This window comes from Botrytis porri (assembly GCF_014898465.1).
Source record: "Botrytis porri strain MUCL 3234 chromosome Unknown BPOR_015, whole genome shotgun sequence".
In the NCBI taxonomy this organism is placed as follows: domain Eukaryota; kingdom Fungi; phylum Ascomycota; class Leotiomycetes; order Helotiales; family Sclerotiniaceae; genus Botrytis; species Botrytis porri.
The window spans coordinates 318,453-336,455 of NW_024066089.1; the positions used below are offsets into that span (position 1 = coordinate 318,453).

At 42.1% G+C, this 18,003-nt stretch overlaps 4 protein-coding genes across 4 annotated transcripts; 1 reads left to right on the plus strand and 3 right to left on the minus strand.

Annotated features, from left to right (window-relative positions):
* Window positions 1-11: 11 nt before the first annotated feature.
* Window positions 12-3,508, minus strand: EAF01_009888 (uncharacterized protein; the record flags this gene model as incomplete). The annotated part of the gene is made up of 4 exons (XM_038918144.1): window positions 12-148; window positions 202-1,529; window positions 1,618-2,949; window positions 3,003-3,508. 4 exons carry the CDS (start codon window positions 3,506-3,508, stop codon window positions 12-14), a joined length of 3,303 nt encoding a protein of 1,100 aa, XP_038766114.1.
* Window positions 3,509-3,858: 350 nt separating this feature from the next.
* Window positions 3,859-5,933, plus strand: EAF01_009889 (uncharacterized protein; the record flags this gene model as incomplete). The annotated part of the gene is made up of 5 exons (XM_038918145.1): window positions 3,859-3,868; window positions 3,919-3,961; window positions 4,019-5,429; window positions 5,479-5,649; window positions 5,700-5,933. 5 exons carry the CDS (start codon window positions 3,859-3,861, stop codon window positions 5,931-5,933), a joined length of 1,869 nt encoding a protein of 622 aa, XP_038766115.1.
* A 971-nt stretch (window positions 5,934-6,904) lies between these two features.
* Window positions 6,905-8,908, minus strand: EAF01_009890 (uncharacterized protein; the record flags this gene model as incomplete). The annotated part of the gene is made up of 1 exon (XM_038918146.1): window positions 6,905-8,908. One exon carries the CDS (start codon window positions 8,906-8,908, stop codon window positions 6,905-6,907), a length of 2,004 nt encoding a protein of 667 aa, XP_038766116.1.
* Window positions 8,909-11,004: 2,096 nt separating this feature from the next.
* EAF01_009891 (uncharacterized protein) lies at window positions 11,005-16,111 on the minus strand. The gene is made up of 6 exons (XM_038918147.1): window positions 14,549-16,111; window positions 14,390-14,478; window positions 13,929-14,142; window positions 11,944-13,760; window positions 11,736-11,887; window positions 11,005-11,663 (listed from the first exon to the last, which is right to left on the minus strand). The coding sequence occupies exons 1-6, from the start codon at window positions 15,804-15,806 to the stop codon at window positions 11,525-11,527; spliced, it is 3,669 nt and encodes a 1,222-aa protein (XP_038766117.1). The 5' UTR covers window positions 15,807-16,111; the 3' UTR covers window positions 11,005-11,524.
* Window positions 16,112-18,003: the final 1,892 nt, after the last annotated feature.

Consider the following 18,003-nt stretch of genomic DNA (forward strand, 5'->3'; position numbering starts at 1 on the left):
CGGGACAGGGCTTATTCAATCACTTCCCATCCTTCCTCGTTGCTTTCATCGGCCACATCAATAAGTTTCGTTTCCGACTTTAAACTCGGACATTCCAATATACCAATAGGTTTCACGTTATAACTATCCGTCCACCAATCTCCACCAGCTATTTCAATTAGTAGATGACCATAAGGGAAAAGTGCAAATGAGACAACCTACTTCTCCAAATATCCGGGGAACAACCGTTCGTAAGTCCATCAGGCAAATGAACATGTCCAAAAGAATTATACCTATTTCCAAAAGCTGTTATTGCAATCTTATGTCTTCCTGGTCCAAGAGATGTGATATCTAGTGTTCGAGGTTGAAATGCTATACGCCCAAGCTTTTGTTTTGTGTCAGCTAAAGCTACAGCGAGTACTGGCGAAGAAAAGTTAGGCACTGAAAGATGAACAGTTGTGTCAGGGCTCGTTGGTGGTATTGATACATCGCAGATATAGGTTAAGTTTCCAGCGTAGAATGGGAGACCCTGTTTTGTAATATCTCCCCAAGATACTGTTCTCGGTTGTCGAAGATAATATGAGTCTGTACCAAGAGAGCTATTATGCCTGTTACCAACAGAAAAGTCGCCTAGCAAATAAAGACGTTCAATATTTGTCAGAATACCAAATGGAAAAGAAAGCGTGAGAGTATTCCTTCCAGGTCTAATTTTGTAGGCTGGTATTTCCAAAGTTCGGATGTCTTCATCAACCCACCAACCATCAAATTTTTGGGAATCCAACTGGGTCCTGTTTATCTTTATTTTCATTCCTTCGATATTTTCCAGTGCAAGTTTTGTTGGCTTGTTGTTGTCTAATGCTGATATTATCAGAAAACGCATGGTTACTTGCGTTTTAGGGGCTCTTTCTGCGGCCGGTATTGACCAAGGTTGTCTAAATGCAGCTCCTTTGTGAGGTAATTCCAGTCGATCCCGAATAGCGTTATCAATTCTGAGAACTTCAGTAGAATCTGACCAATGTTCATCAGAATCTAGTTTGTAGGATGCATAGTCAAGCATGAGGACATTTGGCTCAGAAAGTTCTACTTCCGCGAGAGTAACATCTCCTTCAAGTATAGGAGTCTTCTCAGAAAGCTTTATCAATGGTAGGATCTCTGTGATAGATTGTCTTGTCCTTGGTCTCAAACGCATGAGAAGACTTGCGCATCCTTCAAACCGATAGTGCAATTGTGTCCAGTCCTTTGCAAGTTGACTAGAAAATGGACTCTCTTCTCCATTGAAAGTGTCCATCTCTGAAACAACCCAATGACCTTTTAGCTCTATCTTCGTCATGATTGGTGAATTACGATCTGTGTTACAGATGAAAATATATCTTTCAGCTCCATCTTCCCTCATCTGATACAACAAATGTTCAGTGGATGAGCCATTCTCATTTGTTACTCGAAGATCACGATGTTCATTTAGTGCGCACAAAATATTCTGTTGGCTCCAGAATACATTGATACTGTGCTTGATTGTAGGCTTCTCTGATGGGACTGCGGCATCGATTAATCTAGAAAATTTAATCAGTACTTTTCAACCACAAAAAGCATGGACCAAGAATCAAAAGAGCCAATGATTGTAAAGAAGTCATTACTTACTCGGGTGAACTACCAGCGATGATTACATGACCGCCAGCTTTTGAGAATGCTTGTAAGACCTTAAGAGTCGATGATCTGATGGTACGTAGATTCGGCACAATAATCACTTCATATTCACAAAATCCTACTGTTAGCTTTTTGCCTTTTGGGGTTTTACTCACTTGAGTTGGCAACAAGCTTTCAGAAATGAAGTCAAAGTCAATTAGACCATGAAGTAACCAGTTCGTGAAGTCGGAGAACGCACGATCACGAGATCCTGCCTCGTCACCACTTTGATCAGGACCGAAACATAACCAATAACTCTCAATGGGATGAATGACTCCAACGCGAGTAACAGCTTTGCCTCGGGTCATTGCAACACCAACTCTTGCGAAATGATCTTCAACATAACCATATTCTTTGTACCAGGGACTTTGATAATTGATGGATGCTGGATAGTCTCTTTTTCCTTCTCCAGCCATGCTTAACCACGCAAGATGATGAACACGGAAAGTAATACCAAGAGCTGCTTGCCAATCACCACAGCCTTTGTGACCCTCGAATGTGAAATACCAATGGGTAACACCATATATTTCACACATTGCACCCCGACGACCCATTTGTCTAGAAACACTGGAGGCTTGTTTCGCTGTATTGTATTCGACACCATCAACAAGTAAGTCTATGCCCGGCATATCCATGTTTCGGTAACATCGCATAGCTTCGCCAAGAGCTGTAGTTTGAGAATAAAGAGTCGGCTCTTCCATCATGTGTCCGTCTAGGTACAAGTTGTTTTTCCGACACCATCCACTAATTTGATCGATAAAAGCAGAAACAAATCTTTCACAAACATGATCATGATATCGATACCTCGATAAACTTGGTTTATCATTCGGAAGATTCCATATTACTTGTGGCAAACATTCCACAATATCAGCATGGTACTCTTTTTCAAAGCTTTCCGGCAAATCAGTTGTCCACGGAAGGAATATGTCATCGTTAGCTCGGGGATGAGGAAGACGTATTTTGGTAGCGAATTGAGGCTCATCGGTGAATATGCAAGGTATAACAGTTCCAAATTTGTCGCCACACTTCTTCTTATAGACTTCATGCGTCATCTCAATAAAGCGAGCCATTGCACTTTCGCTGAGAGTATCGATATATGTTTGATCATTGAACCAAGATGAATTGGGATTCGTCTCAACATAGGCATACCACACGTTTTCCCCGTGCTCGTCCTTTTCCAAAATACGGCTTGATTTTAGTGTACCATTGCTATCCAACTCGATATCGAACCTTGCTATGAGGTGTCCATTCTCACTCCTACTAGCTCTGGCAGAGGCGGGAGCACCTCTGTTTATGATTGAATCAGAACGTGAGGGGCATGCAATTGGTTCATAACTTACCCGCCAAGTGGTACTGTTCCATAAGCATGAGGTGTAAAAAGGAGATGTTTTCCTTTATGCTCAGGATATTTCTCAATAACCTTTCCACCAGCAGCTCCAGAAGGCCATCTATCATCATCATACAAACAAGCCAGCATTTGTTTGGTTTCAGCATAATCAACACAGGCACGTATCAAATCCATGAATTCTGTTCCCATATATTCTGTATCAAGGCCGGTGCGAACATGCATATGAAATCCTCCCAGCCCCATCTCAGCGAAATAATCAATTTGACGAAGGAGTTGTCCTTTATCGAGCTTTGTGTTCCATGCCCAGAAGGGACAACCTCGATATTCCGATGATGGGTTCTTGAATAATTGAGAATCAAAAGGTAGAGAACTCTTAGGATAACTCAAGGGATTGGGAATTTTTGATGATACATCTCGAGTCCTGGGTTGGTTTCTTCCTTGAAGAGCCTTGCTGATGAAGGAGGGAATTGGTATATAATCCATTATGGCACTATCCATCGAATTGCAAAATGAAAGGAACTTTGGAATATTATGAAAGTAAATCAACTTGGTAACATTGAAGCGACATTTCAATGGCAATATAACGCGTTTCACTACGCCACCTCAAAGGGATTGTAGGAGCAACTTAATGATTGGATGAAGTAGCCGTGTGTATAGTAATATCTTAAGTGACACTAATATATTGCTGGGGCAACCAAGCGCGATGGGGTGTGGGGTAAGCGGGGCGTAACGTGAATTTATAATATTATAACCTCAATTGATTGCAACAGTAGAGAATCGCGTAACTCTGTGACAAACGCGACTTCAATGAAGAGAGAGAGATATCTTCCTCTCCCAATCAAGTAGAAATGGAGTCCAGTAAGTTAATACTTGGTTGTTGGAATAAATTGATGCTAATTGATTCATAGCTAGAGAAGAGCGCATGCAACAACGGTTACGAGGAGGTGCCCAGTAAGTTCTAACAATTAACCCCTCTTCGTTTTGCGTAATTGACAATTGATTGTGTAGACGTCAGGTCAAAGATGTCGACTTCGGTTTCATGTTGCCAGCTTTTGCTGCGCCGGCGCCGCCAGCAGCAGAACCATCTCCAGTTCCAACTCCAGCTCCAACAATTCCAAATTCACTTCCAGAAGCTCCAGCAAATCGAGAAACTCCTCAACCCGAGTTACCTTCACAGCCCATAAGCCAAACGCCTGCTACTGCGACCAGAAGTCGCGAAAGATCCTCGAATATACTGGGCTTACAATCGAATAACGTTACAAGATCTAATACTGGGAATGATGCAAATACGTCTGCAAAGAGAAGGAAGCTGGAAACAGATGAGCCCCCATCTTCTTCTACTAGGAGTATGCGGTCTTCTCGGAGTTCGGCGAGAAAAGACGTATACGATTTACCAGACGATAACGAGCCAGAGCAACCTGTGACGGATCATTCGAACTTGTCAATTTTAGAGACATCAAAAGAGAATATTTCAGCATCAGGAATGGCAGAGATCGCCCTATCACCTACTCATCTACCTTCCGAGCCAATTGAGTCCATCGAAAGGGACCCTTCAAATGAAATTGTAGTGGAAGACTCGTTGGTGGGTGCAAACACGTCGTTGGAAGAAGAAGCCGCCCTCGCTGTAGTGAAGGCAACGAAATCTCCCAGAAAGCTACCACGTCTATCGCGGAACAAAAGAAAACGAGACGAGCCATCTTCCGAACCTTTAGCCGTAGATGAATCGGTTCTTACTGCAGCTGACCCACTGGATACCACCAACGACGATATTGAGGAAATTCTACCTCAAAAACCGAGACGATCTCGTAGAAAATCGGCTATACAGAAACACATAGGAGTCAACGAGGAAGAAATAGTTGAAAACAATACAGAGCAAGCGGAATCAATAGACGATTATGAAGCAGCAGTAACATTGAAGAAAAGTCGAGGACGGAGAATATCCAGAAATATTGTTGCTTCCGATGAATCTATCCCAGAAGATGCTGCACCTCCTAGATCTCCCATTGCAAAGAAAAAGCGAGGCAAAGTTCGACCAGTGACTAGTCCAGTACAGCAACGCCAACCAGCACCTCCGAAATCCAAACCTCAAGGGATGGAGAAAAAGAACAAGAAACAGAAGGTTCGCGAAGGAAGTCCGATCCCTGTTACTGTACATCGTTTAACAAAAGGTCCTGTGTATGATGATGATGATTCGGATGCTGAGATTCTGAATTCCGAAATACCATGTGTGACAAGAGCAGGCGTCAATGCTGTGGATGTTCTTGGCCAAATTTGTCAAGAGCTAGTCACTGCTGGTTTAGAAACTCTTGGGGATAATGCTGAAAAAACTCAGGACGCTGCTCAAAGACTTGAATACAAAACAAAGATGCGAGCTGTAGATAGTTTTGGTAAAGAATTGAGAGTCCGCCTTTTAGAACATGTAAGTACTCGACTACTGATAATTGCCTTCTGCGCTAATGTCTCCCAAGACAATCAACCTCGACAACTCGTACTCTCTTGAGAAACGTCTACGTGAGGCCCAGAAAAAGAAGCTCTCTCTACGAGAGGAAATCCTTCTTGTAAGAGCAAAACGAGAGAAGATCGCTCTACGTATGGATGAGATCCGAATTGCTCACGAGAAAAACTCTCATGATGCTCAGGTAATGCTCTCGTCACGTCAAAACGACCTTCCACTAACCTCACATCACAGCAACGGGAAGTCCTCAACACCACAGTTCATGATATCGAACTTGCAATTGAGCGAGGAAAATCTTCTTCCGATAACACGGATGACGGGAAATCAAATAGAGAGCTCATGTTGAAGCGAATCGCTTCCGAAGCAAGCAGTGCAAGTGATGATGGAGGTGTTCTCAAACAGATCAAGGCATTCAATGCATTTATGGAACGGGCTGCTTTGGCGTTAGAGGGAAAGAAGGCTGTTTGAAGAATTTTGATACCCCCTGGAATTGTATTGTATATTTTGCTTCTTGCTTACGAGCTCTGAATTCTACGAGCTCTGAATTGCCTGTAGAGGATTATCCATAATACATGAAGTTGCTTTATGAATATCTGGTCGAACATCATACGTAATAGTTCTTCCATACTCCTATTTCTTCTTGTCTTCCCTAGACTCCATGTATGCTCTCATGTCGACTCGCTAGTAACAAGGGGGCAAGCTAAGTACTCATCAATTCCAGAATAAATGTATATCCCTATTCCATCCATCCCACCCATACCATCTCATCGAATCAACACCCTCTCACCAACCTCTCTTTCTCCAAATCCTCAAATCCCCTCCCACCTATCTTACCCATCCGTCAAGTTGCTATATAGTTCAATATCCCATCGCTGGTTTTTTAATCTTAGTGTGAGCAAGCTCATCCTTGAATACTGGGTTCAACGAAATCGAATGTCTATATGCATCCGCACTACTCTGCTTGCCTCTAAACACATGGACCATTCGGGCTGAGATTCAAAGATTTACAAAATAGGTCACCTCATACGGCTGGCAAGATTATTCATTCATTTTAATGTTCATTGTTATTCCTATACTAACAATGCTAATTGTAATCCGTTTGTCCCATTTTAAACCCAAGTCCCTCGTGATGTGGTATCGATACTGAATTTTCCTGAAATAACTCCTTCAAAAACAAAAAATCTCAACACACTACTCCATTATCCTATTCCTTGAAAACTCCTGTCCAAAAATAACAAGTACAAGAAAAAGAAGACGAGAAAAAGCTCTCATTCGGAGCCCAGTGGTGTTTCATACTACTCCATTGAATATAAAACAAGCAAAAGAAGAGCAAAAACAAGAAAAACACCAAGTTCCATGCCGGATACCATTTGATACCCCAAACTCCATTATAAACATTTAATCCAACACTTTAATCCATCCTCCCTTCTTCTCTCGAATTAGAATGCATAAGAAACATCCTTCAAACGATATAGAAAATCGCTGTGTGAAGAAATCTGATCGACAAGCAACTTTAAGGATTCCGCAAGTGATCTTCTCAATCTCAGATTCTTGCTCTTATCCAAAGTACGTAATTCAGCCGATTTAGCCGCATGTTGAGCACTCAATTGCTCAATTTGTTTGCGTACGTTTGCCATGATCTGCTCCAGCGCAAGTTGAGGCTCCATGGTCGGACGTATGGTCATGTCAGCTTCATCGTAACCTTCTTCCTCCTCTTCATCAGCATGCTGGACCTTCTTCTCCTGCCCATTCAGTGTCTCATTCGTCTTAGGTGATTGATTTGGTGGTGCTTCAGTGTTGTCATGTTCCTTGGGTTGCGATATCTCAGCCTCTACTGGACGTTGTGGTGTCTCAGCTGATTCTGAATGCTGTAAAGTGTCGAACCGCTCGACAAGGTTCTTGTAACGAGCAAGAACCATATCCCGTTGCTTTGAGATATTCTCAATATCGGCCTTAAGTTCCTCATTAGAGGAAGACATTTCGGCCAACGCCTTTTCCATTGCCTTCTTCTCGGTCTGATGGGATCTCGCCAGAGCCTCGACGTTAGAGATGGACTTCATCATCTGCTCATTTTCTTGACGCTGTGTGTGGGCATCACGCTCGAGTTCTCGGATGGTCTCGTTCATGTGATTGTTCTGTGTGCGAAGAGTAGTTGTAATTGCATCGTGTGCGCGTTTTTCGTCTTCAAGGTTGAATATGACTTCATCTTGTGCTCTTTTTTCGTTCCGAAGGGTGGATATGATGGCGTCTTGTGCCTTTTTTTCGTTGCGAAGAGTAGATATGATATTATCTTGCTCGCTCTTCTCGTTCAGTTCTTTCTGAAGAGAAGACATAATAGAATCCCGCTCCCTTCTTTCCTTCTGGAGAGAGTTTATAACAAAATCGCGCTCCTTTCGCTCATTCAACAATATGGACACTTGCTGTTGCAGTTCGTCAATGGAGCGATAAATGTCGACCTCCTCTTTTCCCATTGGATGGGCGGGTTGTTCAAGAATTTCAATCTTTCTAAGTAATGAAGTCGATGTGGTGTCTACCAACTTGGTGATGTTTTGGACTTCCGGAATTGCGAATGAGTTATTAACCGTTGTAGACATTGTGAATGTGGGGCTGGTAGCTTTAGCAAATCTGCCAGATTTGATAGATGCGTTTGCTGGATGGTCCTTGATAAGGGTTTCGAGCTCTGCAAGAACTTGTCTTTCATTGTAATCAGCTTGAGCAATCTTCTCATGCTGGGAGCTTGCTGAGATATGTGTTCGTTGTTTAGGTAGAATATTCTCCTTGTTATGGATTGGATGTGATAGATCCAAGGAAAATTCGTGGTCATCGAGTGTATTCTTGACAACTCGTCTTGGTGTATTTGCAGGTTGAACATACTCGGGTGCTGCTCTAGTGTTCATTTTGGAGTTGTTTTTCGAGACTGAATTTGATCGTTCAGACATTTTCGATTTTGGAATTCGGCAAGGTGTATGATCTTGGTCCAATCTGTCCAATCTTTGAAGTTTCGATGCCAATCTAGAACTGTTATTTGTTCCATTAATTTGAGAAGATCCTCCTGTGAAGTCTTCGAAAAATTGGTTGAGATCCACAATATTGGCAGATATTTCGGGTTCTCTTCTTGGGCTCCATCGATTGTATTTTTTTGCGGTATCGCGAATATCAATATCCGGGCGCTGGGTTTGTTTACGCTTCAATCTTTCGATATCCAATTCAGTAGACATGAAGCATTGCTCTGCGGAGTCATCGGGGTCGAAGTAGTTGAGAGTGTTATGACTGTCGTCGCTGACGGTATGGTGTTGAGTATTTGTTGAATTCAAATTGAGATCACGAGAAGATGAGGAGGAAGTGATGGAATGATTTGATTGGAATCGACTCTTGGGTCGTTGCGGGAGATTTTGAGAACTCGAGATGGAGGATAAAGTATCCTCATAGTTATTGCGAGCCATGTCGTAAATTAATTGATTGTTGAGAAGGTACAATGTACAAATTTTACAGATTTTAATGTTTTGGAACAAAAGTAAACAATCAGAACGCGACAAGAGGTTGTAAGAGGGACCGGGCGGAAGACGAGTATTATAGAAATCCCTGTGCGCTACCGATTTTGACTATCGCCCACTAAATATCTTGGTCTAACCGAATTAGGAATTGATCATATACTAAGCACATGACAACGAGCTATTCACATATCATTTACATCATCTACACCATACCTAGGTAGTTCTTCTCAATGTCTGATTTGGAATCTGGAATTGGACAATGAAATAGTGCTTTGGAACTAGATATCTATACGCACTCTATCCAATGGGAAACATGTTGCATTCCAATTTATTAGCAGTTGGCATAGGGTAGCTCTTTCCAATATCCCAATCAACTCGGATTAGACAATCAAATAATACTTTAGGGGTTGAACATCTGGATGGTCATTCTATCCGATCAAGTATCTGTTCTGCCTCCACGGCAGTGGCTCCCAGGGGGCCAGCGGAGCGTCATTCTCTTATACATGTAAATAATCATCTCCACGGATAATGAACTCCGCGTTGACATGTATATTTCCTCGAGATGCTCTGATTCGAACAAATTAGGTATGAAATAGTGATATGAAATCAGATGTCTAGACTGGTTGGCGTTTTCAATGGAAATCATTCACGTGTCACAGATATATATCCAGGCCTCATAGCTCTCTTCAATATCCCAAGTCAGTTCAGGTGTTCAATTGGTCATTATTTATAGTGAGTAATACAAGATATCTAATACATCGTTCGACTACATCAAGCATACGAGCTTGCCACTCCATCATTCGATTATATTTCTATCGATTGACCATCCAGAGCTCATGGACAGCTGCTACACCTGTGCTATACTTTTCGACTGGAGTCGGATTGGTACTCCTTCAATGAATGATTAAGTTTGACAGATATCAAAAGCTTTTGTATTGAAAGTGTTTTTTTGGATAGTATATGGTTGAGTGTCGAAGAGCACCTAGTATTGAGTCTAGTAAATCCTTAGTCAATGATTAGGTTTTCGGAAGTACCCTAACTACGGCTTAAAACAAACCCCTTGAACGAATTGATCCCATGACACTCCTCATCAAATGGCCCGTAGTTGGTAATTGAATAGATATAGCTTAGGGAAGGCGCGTTAGACCTGGTGCTATTGTATTATATTCCACATTTCGTGGTCCAAAGAAAGGCGACAGCCATTTAGTTAAAATCAACTGTCAGACTCGAAAGTACTTTGCTACCAAGCAGGAGAGGGCTTACTGTACTTCTTAATTATTGCTATTGACTAGAAATGATTATGCCCACTAGATATATCTTCCAATAAAAGCACACAACCAATCCAAATACTACGAATTCTAAGCGCATTATATATCAAATCATCGAGTATTGAGATCGTTAGCTAGAACTCAACTTCATGACGTCATCTACATGAACCACACCCAGCCCACCCAGTAATGTCTACGATACCTAGTCATTATCAAGACTCCTAGTTATATTCACATGATCGACTATCTACAAATTCATATAGAGTTCCGACAATCAAACAAAGGGGGCTGGGCTGATAGCAAATGGAAACGAAAAAACCTCACGGACATCGAGCGATGGAAATTCCCATCTACATGAGTTTACATTGTCATTGATTGAAATGTTTTACGTGTTGGTAATCACTCCAATAAGGTTAAGTAGGTAGGTATTACTTTTGGACGCACAGTGACTACCTACCAAATACGCATAGTCATCAGCATACCACGACCCCATCATGGACCTAGAAAAAATATGCCAAAAACTTTGCCACATTTGATGCCGTGTTTTATAATTGAAACTCCCGTCTTATCTTTTGAATGAGCAGATATCATAATTGATTTAGACCATATCACAATTCACATCAAATCAAATCAAATCTGGCTTCCACTACCTACATAGTATTCAAGGCACTCCAGAATTCTATCAAACAATAAATTCTGATTCGTATGTTAAGCTTTTCGAAAGAGGGTATACATGCACCATTCACACAAAGATCACTTTCATCACCGGCAAAAACATAGCTTTTCTGGCCGTAAGAAGCTTTAAATTCTAGTACCCTAGCCATCTTTCTTCCCACGTTCAATTCCAGACCTATTCATCCCCAACCCCGAAAATGGTTTCATTGGTTTTCGATTTGGCATGTCGAGTATCCCGTAACCGAATCCTGCATCATATCATCCGGCTCAAGCCCCATAAGTCACTTCACATCTATTTTTTCCTCCATTCCCTCCTCCGTTCCCCCATATTTGAATTCGTCAGTCAAAGAAATTGATATTATACATTCACGTAATCCACCCCTGTATTAGCCTAAAGAACTCTTCTTGTTGGCAAAGTCGCAAAGTCGAAACCTCCTTAATCCCTTGCTCCAGCCGGCAAGATTACTGCAGTGCCATGGTCAGACTCCCAAGTAGCGCTCAACCAACGCCCGAAACACCTATAACTTGAATTCTAAGGCTCTATAAAAGCATGAAGTGTATAGAACGCCCAGAATAACATGTGCCATGCCTGTAACACTTTTGTACAACAAGAACATAATGTTCAAGCGAAAAACCATCCACCCAATTCCCACATCCCTGGGATATAAAGAGCACGTTGTTTGAGCTGCGGATTATTTAACCCTTGTAGGAGAAATTCTAGCCGGCTGAAATTGATAGGCTTCATTATCCAGCCATCGAAGCTAAAAAAGAAAGATTCGTTAGTTTCCTTCGTTAAATGATCCAGGAGAGGTTGAAAATAAGATTAAGCATACCCCGCTTCGATGTAATCAAATCGTTGTTCCTCTGTAAGTGAGGCTGAAGCCGCAATAATTGGAACTCTCCTTCTGATTTGATGTAATTCAAGATTGTCTCTCTCAAATTTGCGTATCATTCTCGTTGCCTTCGTACCATCAACGAGTGGCATCTACCGAATGTTAACCTTTCATATTAACCTTTAATAGGAGTAGGAAAATGACGTACTTGTAAGTCCATCAAGATGACGTCGACATTGTTGTTTTCAGACGTGTAGTGATCGTAACATGATTGCCCTTCGGGTGTAACTTCGGGTTTGTGTAAAAGTTTGCTGAGTCTTTTGTGCAGAAGCTTTGAGTTGATAGGATTATCCTCTGCGATCAGAATCGAAAGCGACTTCTTTGTTGACATAAGATCGATCATAGTTAAGAAAGGTAGGCTTGATCTTCGGCACATAGATGGTGGCTCAACAAATTCTTCTTTTGAATGCATTGCGAGATCGAAAAATGATGTAGTAAGAGATGAACCCTCATCGATCGGTGTAGCTAACGGAGTGGTTCCAAAAGTCGACATCGTATAAATAGAATTCATTCTCTCACTTTCATCGTAATTGCTTCCAGAATCGGAAAATGGACGAATCTGTCTAGCATTACTGCTGATTGGAATTTCTTGGGTACTTGATGCAGCTGGGGCGTGTTCAAAAGGTAATTCAATACTGAATATAGTCCCTTTGCCTACCTCACTATGTACTCGAATTTGACCATTGGAGTTACGAACGTATCGCGCAACTACAGCAAGGCCGATACCAAGTGTCTCTTTCACATCACTCAATGATTGTGGCGCCTGTTTAGTTGTAGAGCAATCAGTCTCATCCAATATCTGCTCAAACTCTTGGAACAATTCATCAAGCTGTGACTCCGACATTCCAATTCCCACATCTTGAACGGTGAGAGAAATAACAGTGCTGGCTGGCCATATCTGTATGGGTTTGATGTCGATTTTGACACCACCGGCCACGGAGTTTTGGAATGCGTTGCTTGTAATATTAGAAATAACCTGTCGCAATCGGGTAGCATCACCCCTGACCATTTCTGGGATACCCTGTTGAATAGTGACGGTCAAATCTAGATTCCTTCGGACTGCTTCTTTTTGGAAAGCTGACATGACTTCTGAAACTGTAGCTGAAAGATCGAAAACATCTTTCATGGAATTTACCGGGCCGATTTCGGCTTTGGTTAGCTTTAGGAGGTCGTCAATGACATAAACTAAGGATCTTGAAGCTCTGTGAGCTTTGTCTAACAAGTCGCGGGTTGGACCTTCGATTCTGTCTTCAAGTGCCATTTCGAGATAGTTAACAACAGCATTCAAAGGTGTGCGAACTTCGTGACTGGTATTTTTCAGTAGAAGGCGAGTCATTCGATTGAGTCCTGTTGATTCCTTTTGTCGCCAAATCTCAATGAACCTTCCATATAGAAGACTTAGTACAGATGCAGTCTCGAAATCATCAGCGTTCCATACTTTAGAAGTGCCTTTGATAGTCTGTGTCCAGCGATTAAAACTACTTCTTGGCTCTAGATACTGCCCTTTCGCAGGCTTGATCTTTTCATAAGGGTTACCCGCCCATCTGACTTCGCGAAGTTGACCTCTTCTGAAAAAAACCAAGAAATCGTTTCCTCCGGTGCTAAGAGGTATGACTAGTATTCCAGCTACGGCGCTGATTCCTGGAGAATCTTTCAATTTCGGCAAATCTTTTGTGATATTATGCGTTGAGAATATTTCGGTGAAGTGGCGAGACTGTAGGTATGCAAGGATCGCCAATGCCTCGCGATAGGGGCGAAGTTTTCCAATAGCTCGTGCTTCATCCTGAATATTCAAAAGGCCAAAGTCGGCATCGAACACTCGTAACAAATCGTCGGAAGATGCCGCAATAAAACCAGAAGGTGTCTTTCCTGGATTCTGACGTGGTGCTTTGCGAGCTTCAATACGTTGATGCATCAACAATCGCTCAATATTTGTTGAAGCACATTCTCCAATATTTCTGGCGACTATTTAAGGGAAAGCAGAGTTAGCTTTCTTGTTCGAAACAGAGTAAAGTGGAAAATGATTCTTTTGAATTCAACACATATCCGATGCGTCTGGAAACAACAACCAATCTAGGTAAAAAACCAAAGAGACAATCTGAAAAAGAGTGTGACAGCTTGGAGAACACTCACGTTCGCGCATTGGTAAAGTTACGCGGGTGCCATGACTGCCATACCCATGGCATGCAATAAGTCCCCAAAGATCACCATCAATTACAATGGAAACTGACATTGTCGAACGTACTCCCATATTCGAAAGGTACTTCAAATGAAGTGGCGACATGGCGCGTAAATAAGCGTGCGTTAAATCGAGGGGCTTTTCAAAATCTGACTGATCACGACAGATCTATCATATTATCAGCACGGCGAAGCGAGTGTTGTATTGACGCATCTATTAGCTGGCGTATTTGAGGACCACGTCTTCAAAATTGTTGAGACACATCGAACTTGATGTTCGAAATAAATCCAAGTTCTCAACATGAAATTTTTTGTAGGCGGAGTTTATTAATTTGGCTTTTGTCACAGGGCCAAAAAACGGCACGTAGCTGCCATCCACATGGAAACAAAAACAAAGTAACTAAATCGTTGCTTACCAATCGTGCGGTCTCTTCATCTCGATCATGAAGCATTCGAATCCTATTAATCTTGTATAAATCCCGAGCTTGCTTAGGAATATCCGAAGCTATAGATTATGAGTTCTCGCTAATCAATTTGAAATGGGGAGGAAAGGGGAATTTCATCCCAAAACGAACCTGGAAAATGCAGTCCTCTAAATATATCATCACTAGCTTTAGGATTCAGTAATTCAGCCTCCACACACCCATTTTTGGTGGAATCGAATCGATAGAACATGACTCGATGAAAGCCCGTCAAGTCAAATATGAGGCCCACCAAGACGTCTTGAAGCTTCTGAACGGAAGTGCATGCAGCAAGTTGTTCTTGTGCTTGTGTCATAGCATTAAACACTTCCAGAGAACCAACAGCATGCCTGCCCTTTCTTTTAGCAATCTGCAAGACACGAAGGGGTTGACTTCCACTGGAGATACTTTTCAGTCGCTCTCCAAGTACTGTGTCATTGTCGATAGTTCGCGTCGGCAATTTGGGTAAATCGTTTGTGGTTTTATGACGTTCTTCAGAAAAAAACATTTCATCCGAGAATGGTTCGAATTCGCAGATGATCAAATCATCAGTGCCTTTAGATATATGAATTGCGCACCAAAGATTTACCAACCCTGTGTGCGCAACAACTGACATGGAGAAGACATCCAGCTTTGTATCGGAAGATGGATTTTTGGTGACAGCTCGAAGAGAATGATCCACTCTTGCAATAAAATCTTCGCGAACGTCAACGCCGAGGAGATCAAGGAAAGAATTTAACGAGAAGAGTTGTTCTGGGGTATATTTCAATATTTTGAACGCATTCTCGCTTGCAATTCGAACCATGAGATCTCCTTGATCATTGTATCTTAAGGCGAGCAATGCACCATACTGTTGAATTGCTCCTGGAATATGTATAGGTTCATCTTCACACTTGAAAAAGGTCCGCTCCTCAGTGCTCACAGGTTCGCCGGGGGCTATACCTGGAGGACCCGATTTCGAAGGGATCAGTTGTGAACGTTGCGATATCTTCCTATCTTCATTCTCGGATGCGCCTTCACCACCGCCAATATCTGTTGAATAATCATGTACCGGAGGTTTAGGTAATCTGCGAATTTGGTCATCGGGAGGTATGGGTGGATAAGGCGGTGGCAAAAAGTTCGTTTCGCTAGAGCCATCGGAATGACTATCATTCAAAATGTCATCTTTATCGTAAGGCTCTTGAGCCGAACTAGGACCTCGACAGCTTGAATTCGAAGAAGAAACATCGTCGGCATTTTGCGAGGTCGATTCAGTATCGAGGTCTCTTCCATTGACAAGATTTCGAATGGGAAATATCCGTTCGACTTGAAACTCTTCAACCGATGGGTAAACCACCGACTTGGAAGGGGTTGGTTCTATGTTGGACATCATTCAGCATATTGTATTCTACCAAGCAGAAGATTGAACATTGAACGTGTCCATCTCTAAACGCTTGGTTAACGTGTAGAAAAGAAGTTGTGGTCAGTATAGAAGTGAGATCTATCAATGCATGGGAATTAAATGTATTTGAGCAAAGGCTTGGTCTAGCTTAAGGTCTAGAGACCGCTCGACGAGCGATCCCATGGTTAGTTGCCATGCTATGGAGATCGAAGTGAATCCCTATCGACACCAGCCACGGGAAATGCTCCGCAGTGACAAGGATACCGAAAACTTTATGCGTGAAGTGCAAGGAGCTCTAGAATGCAAAGAAGCAAACAAATGTTTTAACACGGGCTCGACGGGGGCAATTTGAGATTTTGTACAGTATATCACAGCTAAGTTGCCCCTCCTCCAAATTCATCAAAGCATACCAAAGGATTTACCAAAGGTGGAAATTGGCAAGGCTAAGATCGTGCGTGACAAAGACGAGAGTTCATTATCATCTTGAATCTTGATAATGGAAGATTTTGCCTCATTGTAACAACAACCAACCTACTTCATATCTTTTGACGAGATATCGTATTGATCTTGACTTACTTCAAGGGCTTATTGTTGAGCCCAAGGAGACGTCACTGTGTACTTCATACTCATCATTCATTAGAGAGAAGATAATGGGCAGAGCAAGATCAGAAATTCAGAGAAATATATGAGTATCACCGTGTTTGCCATTTATTACTTTCTACAAAGCCTATCATTGAAGCTTACTAATAAAACTACTGTAGCAGGAAAGGACGGATGTGGCCCGTGCGAACGGGAAGCCACGAATGGGATTGTGCAATAATTACCATTGGCATCGGCATCGTTAATCCTTTCCTGACTCGCTGCGTAGAATTCCAAATCCAAGTAGCATCTGAGAAGACATCGAATCTGAAATCGTTATAATGCTGACAGTAGCTGTCATAGAGTCTCTACCTTTCTTCAGTAACAGTTTCCAGTTTCACGATACCTACCAACTTCAAGTTTTTAGAGGATCATGAAAGTCAAGCTAGCCCTAAAGGTACAAATCTTTCCGTGCTCAGTGAATGGGGTAAATGCACTCTCCAAACTCTATTAGAGTAAAGAGTCATTACTTGTTATTGTTATTATGGGGGCTTCTATCAAGAGTGGTACTTCGTACATATAAAAAGAAATCAAACTCAGCCCAGATTGCCTGGATTTCTGTAGATAGTCAGCTCAGAAACTTCATACTGTAGACGGATATCAAACTGGTGAATAAGATGGTTAAATTACATGTCGATGAGGAAGTAGTGAAAAAGAGCATTTAGATCGTGCTACTTCTGCGTAGACGGACTTCGGAGTACCCACCCATGCTTACCCTTCGAGATGATCCATGTATGACCGTGTGCGATGTGACCCCGACATTCAAGGCTAGGCTAGAAGCTATCAGACCTACGTCGTAGAACAACACCTACGTACAGTAGCCAGGCTCTAGGTATGGTAGCCCGTTAGACCAAGTCCAGCTGTAACCTCACCGTTTCTAGCAGTTAGCTACTAGTCGACAAATAAACAAAAATCATCCATCTCCTATTTCCTGTTTCCAGATGGGAATCTCAGCAGAAACTTTCAAATTCCAATGCTCTTCGAGGAGCTATCCACTTTCACAGCCCACCCAATCATGGTAGATGGAGGTTCTTTCGCTGATTCCTTTCCCGATAGGTAGTTCTGGGGAGCTGACTGCCTAGCATTGTCACTCGGACCTCGATTTAAAGCTTATTCTTTTGAGATCCAGACCACTGCAACCTAGAAGACAAAAAGGAAGCAAAACAATATAGCTGACGCCCGTAAGAGGCAGAAACCCTTACTGCCTCTCAATCCCCACTATATTTATGTTTTCTTCTGAATTTTGATTATATTTGAATTTAAAGTTGAATATCTAGGGTTGACCGAATATCCAAACTTTTGATGTGAGCTTTTACAAATTTCAAAAATGGCAACTTTCATCCGCATTGAACAAAAACTATCCTGAACATCACATCAACATTTTTTAATCCGTTATCCAAGCTTCAGATCGATCGAAACTTCATTGCTATTTCCTCCAACGTCACTTCTCTAAGCGCACCTCAAAAAGAGGTATTGATAGCCTAGACATCTGCTGTACATTAGCGCAACATGTTACTCGCTGGCTAATAAATGGCGTCGTATAAGCGAC